Below are 13,954 nucleotides of genomic sequence, written 5' to 3'. Positions count from 1 at the left end.
CTGTCCTTGCTGGTTTGACCATTTGGTGAGAATTAAGTGAAAGCCCAGGTGTGGCTGTCTTTAACGTGCTGCTGGAAGCTGTCGTTGGAAACACTGTGTATTGTGTCGTCTGGCCGTGTTACGGCTTGGCTGCTCCAAAGGGGCCCAGACCTTTACTGTGGCCCATTGGCTGCATAAACACATGTGCACACTGGTTATTAGGGGAGCAGTGATCTGCACTCTCCCTGCATGCAAGAATGATGGAACGGGAGCAGATGAAAGAAGATGGAGATGTAATCTCGCGGGTATGATAAAGGAAATGTGTGGGAGAAAAAACAGGTATGGCTGACACATGTACAGTATGTGGACAAGCTCTGCATAAGAACTTGGAATGCTTTTGCTTTTAGGCTTTCACAAACAAACATCTACTAACAAATATTGGGCCATAACATTAGAAGAAGTAGTGAGCTTGTGCAAATACAGTAATACATTGAACATTATCGTATACCTGCATTAAGGTGAGGATGTTGTGAAGTTACAAAAGTTTGATAAAGCCAACACTTCATCAGTATGAACAGTTTAATGTACAGTACAGACCCGAATAAAGGTGGCATTTTTTTCCTTTCATCATCATCTCAAGGACCACCTGCGAATGTTGAAATCACTCCAATAATGGACGCACCCATGAAAAGCCCTAAAAATGCCTATTTTAGATACTCTGAACCATAGAATATGCCTTTCCCACTTGAACACATTTTAAATTGTAAAAGGTATGGGTACTCACCACTAATGAATGATAATGAAAACAATGAGGAAATTTGCTGTGCCTTTGATTATGAAGATGCCACAAGCGACAGCCAATCAGCAGGAAATACATATTCATGGTTCAGCGTTCCCGGCCCCACAAATTTGCAGATTTTTGGTACTTTTAATATTTTTGGTTGTACTACTCCAACACTAAAGCTGAGATTGTGATCGTGTGGCCTTTATATTTTGACATTATGAACAACACGAAAGAGCTGTAAAAAGTAATATGATCCATTATACAGACATTATACAGACATCTATAATACAGTTGTCCCTCGCCATGTGTTGTGGTTGAATAGAGCCTATTATTAGTCAAAAACTATATATTGAAACAAATGTTACATAGTTATTGCCTAAATTATTAAAAATTACTAAATGAACAAAAATGCAAATATAAGGCTTTCAGAAGATGCACTCAAAGATGTGATGCAATGTAGTATTCTACACTGGTCACTAGGTGTCAGTAATGTTACTGTTATGTTTGGTGAGGCACTCAAGCTTCAAACTTGATAGCTGGAACAACAGGCTTTTATTGCGGGTTTGAATTGTTTTACAACAGTTACAATAATAATAACATAATAATTATCATCATCATCATAATAACACATGCTCCTGTTGCGGCTGGCCAAAGCTAAAACTCCAATCTAAAAATCAACTTTGAATCCCGACGTCTCTTCTTGTCCTCCACACTTCTGGAACACATTTATTGCAACACACACAAACACGAGTCTTATTTATGTTTTTCTCTGATTATGTCTACTATGTTGGGTAATACGAGTGTGAAGGTGATGATAGGGGTGTAGTTCATATCTAGAGGCCTCTGATAATGTCCAAAACTATATTTAGAAGATCCTAAACAGGTTTTCTGTGCTCTAACTACGAAAATATTTGATTTATAAATAAGGAATCCTCCTAGATTGGCTGGCGACCACTCCACGGTGTACCCCGCCTGTCGCCCGATATCAGCTTTGATAGGTTCCAGCATGCCCCCGCGACCCTAAAGAGGAGAAGCGGTATAGAAAATGAATGGATGGATGGATAAGGAATCCTATTTTGTGGAAATTCACTTATCATGGATGGGTCTGGAACCAATTAACCGCGATATACGAGGGATTACTGTACTTCCATTTCTACATTTACATGCTTTGCAAGGCTGATTGTATATTTTATGGTTGGCTTCTCTGATTGGATTGCATCTTCAGAAACGACTCCACGTGTGAGAGGAAATGTAGCAAATGAGTGCCACACATGTTTTCATCCTGCAACTTCTCAACTCCGCCGGTGACATTTAGCCTCCGGTATGGTTTCTCTCCAAATTGCTCCATACACCGTGCTCTGACAACACAATTAAGACGTTACATTTCTCAAAAGCTTTTGACTCAGCAACCTTTACATGAAAGCAAAACATGACCTGGTGACATGTTTTTGGTTAAGATGTGAGCCGTGATCATACCAATGACCCCCCCCCCACTCTCTCTCATGTGAAACCCAACAGACCCCTTCCGCATCCCCCCTCACACGGGCAGACCATTTATCCCCACCTGCATGACCTATATTCTGCCGCCACATGCTTTTCTTCTCCCCTTGTTGCTGCATCCACTTTTATGTCAGTATTTCTCCTACCAAGTTGTATAATCAACCACAAATGATTTTTGGTGTTGGTGCGATTTATGCTATTGCTGCTGAATGATAAATTGGAAACACACTAAGATAGAGTATTGTTCTTATGTAGCCTGCCTAGGACATTACGATACTGTACTTTATTACCAGATGCTTGTCTTTTTCTTGACCTTACAGCTGGAAGGATGTCATTTTATGGCTTTCCTCCAAAGTCCTTCCCTGCAGGATTTGATGTGGACAAGCTCATCAGTTGAGCTTTCAACAGGTTTTCATTTATAACCTCTGAGGTATCTCTTAAAATATAAAGCAAATTTGGATGTATAGAGAGATCTAATGTGTGCTCAGCCCAGGACTTGGTTTTTTTTTGGTTTTTTTACAGAGTCTCTAGTGCCTGCAGAGTTGGCTCACTGTGTCCTAGTAGATTTGTTTGCATGCCTTTAGGGACTGAATTGTCAAACACTGGCAGACGTGTACTTTTCCTCAAAATGGAAGCAACCTCCTGTCATTTTACTGTAGCTATTGTGGCCTCAGTGTAGTTCTGGCAGTCAGTTTGGAGACTGGAGACATTTTGGCAGCAGGCTGACGTTGTCATACTTTAATCTCTGAACTCATGAGTATGTTAGTCATGAACATGTCTCTTCCAGTTTCTTAAATGTAAGGGATGTGCAGTAAACTTGTATTTTCATGGCAAACAGACTTAAAATGAGACTCTAGTTAGAGGCAATGGTGCAGATGTGGTAAATGTTGAAACATTAAATGTACTATTTTCATAAGGTGCCTACATACAAAAACAAACTTCTTCCAAGACTATCCGACTATACTTTTATAAGACTCCCATTGGAAGCGTACTATTAAGAGACATTCAAAATTAATCTCTTTTGTTCTATCATTCTTTCCATATCAATGAAGCCTTGTTCTGAAAGATACAGCCATCCCAGTGAGAGCGGACATTGTAAGTTGCTGTTTTATGTTTTTATTTTGTCTATGAAACATATAGTACTAGTGCTACATGCTAATGTTATTAGGATGGCTTAGTGTTTTCTTTATAACTGGATCTGCCTAGCACCCAGCAACTTTATTCGCTGCCTGTTGGGAGTAAAAGTAAAAAGTAGTCGTCGGCAGCGGCTCGCCCAAAGTCTGCCATGATTAGTGGTAGTAAACGTGTGCTGTAGACGGAAGTAGTGTCTGTTGCTATGAGCTCTGCGAAATCAATGCGCCCAAGAAAGAAGTTCTGGTAATAATGATAATAATACGGCAAAAACTGTAAGCATTACATGTTATCATAAATGGCCTGTTACTACATGGTCACAACATGTATATAAAACGATAAAATGTTTTTTAGAGGGCTTCATAGGCGAAATAGGTGAATCCCCAGTACGTGCATTTTTAGCTCCCTCGTGCTGGCAACTTTTCAATACAGTGGAACAGAGGGTTAGTGTCCGTCCCGGTTAGCGTGTCGTCAAAAATGTACGCCACAATTTTTCCTCGGTTTGCATGCATTCTCTCGTTAGTGTACAATATTGCTCTCTTGTTGATTTTGTTAATACCCTGCATGAGTCCAACTGTTTTTAATGTTTTTTTGGGGGGTTTTTTTTAATCACAAAATGATGTTCCTTGTTAGCATTCTATTAGCTAGCTAAACAAAATGGCAACCTGAATCGGAAGTCAACCCGTCTATGATGTCATCAGCAGTTGACTCAAAAATGTTAACGCAAAACACATTTTCATAGTTTTACAATTATAGTTTTACATTCATGAAACAATTCTAAATGCGTATAAATGACGAATGAACAGGATAAATGAACATTTAAGGTTACTTTTACCTTCACTGAAGACCTTACTGTTTCCAAAGACACCATCAACCTCCACCTTCCTGTTTTCAGTCACATCAAGACTCACGTCTTCAAATGTAACATTAAATTTTCATTTATCCCTTTCATTCAACCTTGATATGGTTTTATATGCATTTCAAGTGCCCTTCGATTGGCTGGCGACCGGTTCAGGGTGTACCCCGCCTCTCGCACAAAGTCAATTGGGATAGGCTCCAGCATACCCACGACCCTAGTGAGGATAAGCGGCATAGAAGATGGATGGATGTATTTCAAATTGTTTTCTGCATGTAAAACGATTATTGTATAACTATGAAAAACCTGTTTTGTGTTAACGTTTTTGGCTTTCTGGAATGGATTAATCGGATTTACATTATTTCTTAAAAAATGTATTCAGTTAATGTCTGTTTTGGTTAGAGTCTGACCTTCTGGAGCGAATAAATGGCGCTAACCAAGGTTCCACTGTATTTAGAATGTAACTGAATTTTTTTGTTGGTAAAATGTAAAACCAACTAAACTTGATTCTACACTAAACACTTTAACTTTGATGACGAGTGATGGATGTTGTGGCAAACGTAAATATTGTTTGTTGACCATGTTTTTCTCCCAAAGAATCGGTCAAATTCCGAATTGTTCAACCTAAAAATCAATCAACTTTAGGGCTTCTACAGTATAAAATTCTGTTTTTGGCAGGACTTGATAAAGCCACTGACAAGTAACAAAATCCTTTCATGTATTTTAGCTTGTTTTTTTGGTTTTATGGTTCCTATTTCTTCACTTTGTGGCTTACAGCTGTTGTTTCCTGTGAACTTCCTTTTCCTTTTTTTTCTTTTTCTTTTTCCTTTTTCCTCTTTTGTTTTGTCTTTAGATGGATGTTAATGTTATTGCATGTGATGTTGAAATGTTGATGTTGGCTGCACTTTCAGAGGCATAATAGAACAAGAATCCACATTCAACTGTTCCTATAGCAAAAAGACCTTTGAGTAAAGATTGTCCATCTCACGTGCATACATGGAAGCTTGCACACATCTGACCTGTGAGTACAGCTGCTTGCTAATGCACAGCACAGCAAGATAAGAGTCTGGACGGGACAGAAATTTGGCCTCTTTCCCAAAGTACTGATAAAATAAATTCTCTGTGATGACGGACAGTCTGACTGACCCAGTTTTGTATACATTTTCAAAATTAACAACCAAGGGGCAAAGTGATGAATGAGTTTGGGAAGGGAGGCTCTTATGTTCATTTTTCGCATCTTCCTAGATAAGGGTGCGCAATCCGATCCAGCTGACTCATGTTGGCGCTGCCACCCAAACCTCCGAGATTTTCTCACCTTGGCAGCGGGCAGGGAGCAACCCGTCCTGCACATTCCTGTGGATTTGCAGCATAATTGCTGTGGTTAACGACAGAGAGGTCTTTAAGAAACACTTTCGGAACCGCCGCTGTAGCTCTTTTATATACAGAAGGTCTTTGCTTGTTGTCCTTTTGGCCATGTGTTTTCTTCCCTGCCTAGCCTTTCCCATCGTGGATACATTTAAATTCCAATCATTGAGCTTTGAAGGCAACACACCGTCTGCCAGCATCTCATTACATGACATCCATGCACAAGGGGGCAGAGACATTGTTATTGTTGTACTTTGTGTGAGGTATTATAGAGCTGCTCATGATTAAACTAAATGGAGACCAACATTTTTGGCCTGAGATCAGTGCTTGAAGTGGACGGTGTCCTGCACAGTCTCAGCACTCACATGCTCTTCTTGTTAAATCCCCGAAGAATACGTTGATGTTGTCTGTTATACAGTAAGATCCAGGTCTCAGCAAGAGCGTTCGCTATTATCCATGTTTGTACAATAAGGGCAGTGGCATTAGGGTTAAAGGCGGAAATGCAAATATGCCTCATTATGCACTAGTGCTGTTTTGCCATCACCACGTTGATCTGAATACACGATTCAGGTCTTACATTTGGCATCTAGAGATTGAAGTCTTTAAGATTTACGTTTTTCTTTCTGTCACTCCCACAGTGAAGCAGAGTCATCAAACAACTGTCAAACAGCTAAGAAATGTGATACCTACATGATATGATGCTCTTTTATTGTAATGCACTACCTGTTGTTACTTCACTAGATTGAAAACATGATTTATTTCATTTTTGTTGTCATAAAAAACTTTTTTTTTTTAAATGGATCTTGAAGACAGGGGTCGTCTTGTATTTCGGGTCGTACTCAGGTCGTATTCACGTCATTTTGTCATTCCATTTGTGTTTGACTTCCTGTTTCTGAAAATCTAGTTTTGTCCTGGGGCACGTGCCGTTAGACCCTAGGTTGCCATTCAAACAGTCCGCTGGGCATAATAGACATGTTTTTTTTATTGGCCTATGCGGCAATGATGATTGAGCCTTATGTATTCTGCCTGGCAACAAGTGTATATAATTTATAAAGTAACCAGCAAAGAGCTGAAATTGTAGTTTTTAGAAATTAGGGATGACTGTCTATACTAAAAAGATGGTTTGATAAAAACAGACTATCCCAGAACCTAAGTAAAACTAAGACAACGCTATTTGGTAAAAGCAGAAAGGATACTTATACGCAAATACAAATTGATGGAGTGGACATCGAAAGGGTGAACGAAAACACATTTCTGGGGGTCTTTATTGATGACAACATGAGCTGGAAATCTCACATTAAAAATATACAACATATACAACCAAGTGCCGAGAAATACAATAATACTGAATAAAGCTAAATTTGTCCTCAATCAAAAATCACTCCATACTCTCTACAGCTCCCTGGTATTGCCATATTTAACTTACTGTGTGGAGATATGGGGAAATAACTATAAAAGTACACATCACTCGCTAAAGATACTGCAAAAAAGATCAGTGAGGATAATCCATAATGCCGCGTATAGAGAACATACAAATCCTCTATTTCTCAAATCATTATTATTAAAATATGATGATCTGCGGTAGTTGATTTTTTAACAGCTAAAATTATGCATAAAGCAAACAGTGATCGGCTACCTAAAAATGTCATACAATTCTTCTATTTCATTTGTCAATGCCATGTACTCGTATAATCACTGTCATACTCATTACTTACTCTTCTTTTTTATGAGTTCAGTGTCATTACTCACCTATTGTCAAACTATGTTTTGTTATGTCTATTTCATGTTATTTATTAGTGCTGTCAAATCAAGTAGTTACGGTGACATGAAATTTGACTAAATTTGAAACTCTACTATTTATCACGTTATTACATTATCTCATAAATTTTCAATGTATTCAACTAGAAGACAGTAGGCCTGGGCGAAAAAACGAAAATTTACCGTTACCGAAATTTACTATGATAACCAACGTCATTTTGTCCATGTCGATAAATTCGGTGTTTTAGTAAAACATAAAATAAAAGTATTTTTTTGTCTGTTTTGACTGTGTGCGCTGGTATGCTACGTTCATTCCCCTTTAAGCGTGTGTAGTCACATGACTCTGCCCATCCAGCCTGAACAAGAAGGGAAACAGACGATGAGGGAACGGCTGATGGTTCAAATGAAGAAGCGGCTGTACAGTGCCAGCATTGCACTCTCTTATGCACCTAGAAATGGACTGTGCAAGTAGAAAAAATAAAAAGGGAGCACACGTGCGACTACGTTTTTCATTTTGTTTGCATTTTGCTCCTGAAATGAGTCCATACAAAGTGAATCAAAGTACAGTAACATTTTGGCGCATCTGTATACTGTATAAATCTACAAGTGTCGTACAACTTTTCTTGGCACACATCGGCAACTCGCGTTGACGCGCCATGACATCTCGGCCGTACAAGCTGCACTCGCTGACGTCGCTAACTAGCTACAGTATGTTATAAGTTGGATACTGGCGCGCTGCTGGAAAGATGACTCCTCTCTATGACGTACTATAGTGTTTTCCCACTCCTGTGCTAAAAATACTTTTTTTTCTGTTTGTATTCATCATAGCGCCGCTCCGAACTATACACAAATACTTGATTTGAAATATATGGATTTTTAAAACCTTTAAAAAAATGCCTGGAATTGAATAGAATTGTTAGAAAAATGAGAGTCACTATATTTATGAATGGTATTATTATTATTGGAATATATTACCTGACATGGTTGTGGTAGGTTGGGTTGATATCAACGGCGTTCTACTTGTGTAGTGTAATAAGTGGCTATTAGTAATGTAATTGCATGAGACGTGATATCAGTCATGTTATATGGCTGTATTTGTAGCTTAGTACATGTGTGTGCAGGATGTAGTATGCCAGGGTAAGTGCGCTACATTCATATTTGTGGACCGCAGTCCCTGGGAGATTTATTTTGGGTTCCACAAAGATGATGTGGGGCAAAAGAACACGAAATGCAAAGTAAGTATGAAAACTGTTGTAACCACCCAAGCACATTATGTAAATGAGGCATTGTTGGTGCTTTTTGGAGGTTTTTTCAGAAGGCTTTATAGGCGGAATAGTCGCGTCCCATTACGTGCATTATATTTCATTGAAAGCAATGTGTGCCAGTTGGTCAATAAATCAACGAAAAGCAGTTAATTTGCATTTGCTGCAATTATTTTCAGATGGCAAAGGTATATAGTGGTCAGGGATTTATCATGCATTTATCGTATATCGTATAAACTGCCCAATTTATTGTGATATGGATTTGAGGTCATATCGCCCAGCCCTAGAAGACAGTGTATTTGGAATACAGGAAGTGAACAAATGTGTTGCAATTGATGTAAAACGGATGGCGGGTAGGATTAAATAAGCTTTGCTTTTTCCTACTACTTTTGGACAACGGTGAATTGTAATATATGATGTATTCCAATGTAACGTGTTTGTTCATATAAATGAAACCATTAGCATTCCTGTCTTTGTGCAGTATATCCATCCATCCATTTTTTATGCAGCTTATCCTACTTAGGCTCACGGGGGTATGCTGGAGCCTATCCCAGCTAACTTCGTGCGAGAGGCGGAACCCTGGACTGGTTGCCAGCCAATCGCAGTTGTGCAGTATCTTGCCCTTGGGAATAAAATTGTTAAACACCAGACAGTAAGAAAACGACTTTAGTGTTTCCCAGTAACAAACCTACCTAAGTGGTTCGTGCCCTACCATTTTTTTCCCATAAAAACACCAAAGGAAGCGGGAAGTCTGCTTCACTTTTTGGACACCCAGGTAACCTATTTTCCAAGAGCAGTTTCATGAGTCATTTCATCATAAATAGGTGGAAATAAGTTTGTTGCTCGGCTATGAAAGTAATTAGATGTTTCCCGGGGTTGCATTTTCCATAATGGATGGTAATTTTACTTTTTTAAAACAAGTCACAGTATCGTTTTGCCCTAACAGGATAAGTGCAGTCGGTGCGGTTTCCGTGTATTTACATTTAAATGTTCTTAAACAGCAGCTGGCATCGACTAATTCCATGACGCAGCATTTCTAATGACTCAGAGAGAAAGGTCGTGATTGTGCGGTTTTTGGTAGGGTTTGTAAACGTTTACATATTCGATTTCTCTATCTTATGTGCCCACTGCATGTTTGTTTCTGTTTTATGACAATCTAAGCATAGGCTCATTTAGAGGTTGACTCTGGGAGTGGTAATGTGTCATCTGTCAGCAGACGAGCAACCACGTTGTATGTTGACACGTTTAAAAGCGTCATTAAGGCCATGCATCATCTTCAGTGCAGTTTTCAGTGGGCTGTCTTCAAAACGTGCGGCACAGACTTGAACATTTGCACAGTATTGATATCGTCATGACAATGGAAATGGTTTTATTTGTTTCAAACATGCTTAACAAGTTATATTAAGAAACATATGTTTACGCTTGCACAATTCAACATGTTCGAAAAGGAGTAGGAAGAAGCAGAGTTGACATTATTTAATCCTACTTTTTCTCCATGTTTCAACAATTAATGATGGTTCACTTTCTGTTATTTACATGTTTCCATAAGAGATAATAGATAAATAAAAATACATGCAAAATAAAATAAAACATTTTTTAAAAAATGAATGAATAAGGTTAGAATGGTTAGCATGAATAATGGTTAGCATGTTGGCCACACAGTCAGGAGATCTGGAAGGACTCTCCATTGGGCATCTCTGTGTGGAGTTTGCATGTTCTCCCCGTGCGTGCGTGGGTTTTCTCCGAGTACTCCGGTTTCCTCCTACATTCCAAAAACATACATGTTCGGTTAATTGGCCACTCTAAATTGTGCATAGATATGAATGTGAGCGTGAAAGTTTGTTTGTCTATATATGCCTGCGATTGGCTGGCGACCAGTCCAGGGTGTACTCTCGCTCGAAGCCAGCTGGGATAGGCCCCAGCATACCCCTGCGACCCTAAGGATTAAGCGGTACAGAAAATGAATGAATGAGTAAGGAGGTGCTACATAAGAGTAAAAAACTGACAGAAACATTGTGCAATACATAGATTATTTCAGGATAAGCAATACCTTACTAAATAATAATAATAAATGAATGAAATCCGGATACATGATATCAGACACTACAGTTCTCAGCATTGCTCTTCTTCCATATGCCTTAGAAAGGCCATAAGCTCTTTCTTGTAAGTTGTGCATTGGCTACCAATTTGAAAAGAAGAATGTAGCTCACCTTGGAAATGTCTGGAAAGTCATTTGCCTTTTAGTTTGAGCTCGAAGCTCTGTCTGGACGCTGCATTTTGGACTCAGTAGACCAGCTGTTCATCATGTCATTACTGCTGTCACCCATCCATCAGCAGTGCTCCCCCCCCAGAAAAGGGGGAGTAAAGGGGAGAGGGTGACACTTGAGTCCACGCTGACTGAGGGGGTTAATCATGTTTTTATAAACACACACTCTGATGTGGACTCTCCACATTGTCCACGCCTCCTCTGCTCAGGGATGGCAGCACGAGAGGACTGTCAGGAATGCTCGGGCCTGACATGTTGTGAGTAATTAACTCTGATTGATAAAAGATGAACTGCAGCGTTGGCGCACGCATCCGCAGTCAGGAGCTGCAGCTGCACCTGGGAATTCTGGCTTATCTACAGCACATTCATAATTCTCATGCCCCTCCAAAGATGAGGACGGGGCAAATATGTGACTGGTTGTCTTATCCCATCATGCCATAAGAAGTACTTTAACACAGCATGAGGAGATTAGGTGTTACTACTGAGGAGCTCTCCATAAACCAGCCTAAATCTTGGACTGAGCTGTTGGTCAGATGAGTTCCGCTTTATTGGGCCATCATCTCTAATGAGATTTGAAACTGCTCAAAGCGCTTTACTTTTTACCTTTAACTCGTGTTTTGTTACATTTGAACAGGTATAATTTTAGCAATGTACAGAGTGGTATTCCTCAAACTTTCAAGGATTATTTTTCTCTGCCAAAATAGGAATAATTTAGGAAAATAGATAAATCATAGGTCGTTTTGCCCATTTGTTTACACTGAGGATCTTTTTTCAGTATAGATAATAACCATCACCAGTGGCAAGAGGCACCGCTACACGAACACTAAGATGCCTTGCTAAAATAAGTCAAATCTTAAACGTGTATGTACGCTCGGTGGTTAAATAGTTGTTCGAGTAAGGTTTACTACTGTATGCAACAGTGACTTCTGTAATTAGGTTTTTGCACTTAGGTGACAAATAAATACATGCATTTATTTATTAGTATTTCAGAAATGTGAAAACTCATTATATGCAGTAATCCCTCGAATTTCTCATTTCTATCACAGTTTTTCAAAATAGTAATTAAATCATCGATGTTATGTGGTTGAATGCGTCCTATTATTAGTCAAAAAATGTGCATATTTTTGCCTAAATTAAGCATTTTCAAGCATAAAGACAAAAATGAATAAATGAACTAAAATACAAGTACAAGGCATTCAGAAAACATGACATGATAATACAGTATGTAGTATTCTACACTGGTCACTAGGTGTTATATTGATGAGCCACGGCAGGAAGTACTGTACAGAACAGGAAGTAAAAAAAGAACAACCAGGAATTCTCCCAATGCTAACGTGTGAGTCTATATAATGTTTTATTTATGCCTGACATGGGTTTTTAATATGTCTACTATATTGTGTAGTATGAGTGTAACGGTGACTATAGGGGTATCTAGAGGGCTCTAATAATATTAAAAACCGTGTTTCAAAGATACTTAAAATGCTTTTTTTATGTTCTAACTACAAAAATATTCAATTTTTTAATAAGGAATCAGCAGAAATTCGTTTGTATACTGTATAACAACTTAATCTGTTATACTTTAATAAGGCTTTGAAGTGCATTAGAAAATGGAAAGCGCTCTTTGACTATGTGGTCATTTATGAACAATTATATTGCACAACACAGCAACAAGAGAACCAATGTTGCAATTGCGCTAAGGATTAAACTGCTCAGCCAGCATTAATACGCTGAGTGTAACGTGTAAACACATGAGTTCCACACCAACAGCTCAATAGTGCAACCGACATTTTAAAGTGCATGTAGAGGTAGATACAGCTGCTGGTAGCTGACCACTCACAAACTTCAAATGCAAAAAGTAAGAGTAAATAATAACTACATCAGGAGGTTGCCTACAGCCCTACCTGTTAATGCTAATTAGAGACCCCGGGGGTTATTTGCACAACAAGTGAATAAACACCCAATTGAAACAAATTGTATGCAACGTCCAAGTACCCCCTATACCTCAAGAAGCTGACTGATTGTCAATGGTGTCTTGGCGTATCGGAGTTCTCTATTTCTTTACCAACTTGACTCACTCACTCCATGTTTGAATAGAATCACCACCACCATCTTCCATCAGCTGATTAATGGATGTAGTGGGGTCAAGCTAGGCTCATCCTGTTAGCGTGAACGCATTACCTCCTTGTGTGTGTGGGGCTGTGACCACTGCGATGCTGCTAAGCACCTACTGTTTAAAAAAAAAAGCAAACCCTCCCCCAAGCCCCTCTTTTAACAGAAGCCCCACACTTGTCTGACCTGAGCTCTTCCCCACCGAGATCCCTTGGCTCTAATTTTCTTCTTATTTTTGTCTCCGCTTACACATGGAAGTCATGTCAGCGTCCGTCATGGCGGTCTGGTCAAATATTTTCCTTACAGTCATGTCCACTGACTTGAAGGATGAGTGCGCCAAGTTGTTTTTTAAAAGTTTCTCCTGGACAGAGCGTGCAGCAAAGCTATATAATTAATACCTTTAACAACAATGCACACCTACCTGTTTGTAATGTGTGCATATCATGTAAGCTGAGGTCATGCTCTTTTTGAATATACAGTATCTCTCATAAGAGGCTGCGCTGTCCAAAAACTCTGTTGTGCATCATTCTTTACACATCCAACAGGAGGTTTAGGCTTCCTGCTGTGCATTGCCACTGAGATTCATGGTAAAAACATTTACACTGATGGGACAGTTCTTACAGAGGAAAATTAAATCAGACTTCCCTGGATGGATGATTAACTAAATCCTTTCTTTCTTTCTTTTTTCCCTCCAGCTCTTGGACAGATAATGCTGTTTGTGGATGGCATGAATGGCCTCATCACCCATAATGAAACAGTCCAGTGGCTCTACACTCTTGTTGGATCCAAGGTAAAAATACAAACTCAATAAAAACAACATTCTAGCACAATCACTCAGAAAGTCAACTGTGTTCAGAAATAGTTGTGCGCTCTGAAATGTGCAGACTCACCGCTATCAACCTTCATGTTCGTGCAGTCAACTCAGCCCCCTGGTGGTCAGATTG

At 39.2% G+C, this 13,954-nt stretch overlaps 1 protein-coding gene across 4 annotated transcripts in view; it reads left to right on the top strand.

Annotated features, from left to right (window-relative positions):
* fhod3b (formin homology 2 domain containing 3b) overlaps positions 1–13,954 on the top strand; it is a 133,070-nt gene that overhangs the window by 91,098 nt on the left and 28,018 nt on the right. For all 4 annotated transcript variants that reach the window (XM_054781107.1, XM_054781106.1, XM_054781108.1 and 1 more), the window contains exon 6: positions 13,706–13,800. In XM_054781107.1, coding sequence (XP_054637082.1) covers positions 13,706–13,800 — 95 coding nt within the window. The remainder of the gene's footprint in view (positions 1–13,705; positions 13,801–13,954) is intronic.

This window comes from Dunckerocampus dactyliophorus, chromosome 7, assembly GCF_027744805.1.
Source record: "Dunckerocampus dactyliophorus isolate RoL2022-P2 chromosome 7, RoL_Ddac_1.1, whole genome shotgun sequence".
NCBI lineage: Eukaryota > Metazoa > Chordata > Actinopteri > Syngnathiformes > Syngnathidae > Dunckerocampus > Dunckerocampus dactyliophorus.
Note: the sequence above shows the minus strand (reverse complement) of the source record. Positions and strands in the feature narration are given on the sequence as shown.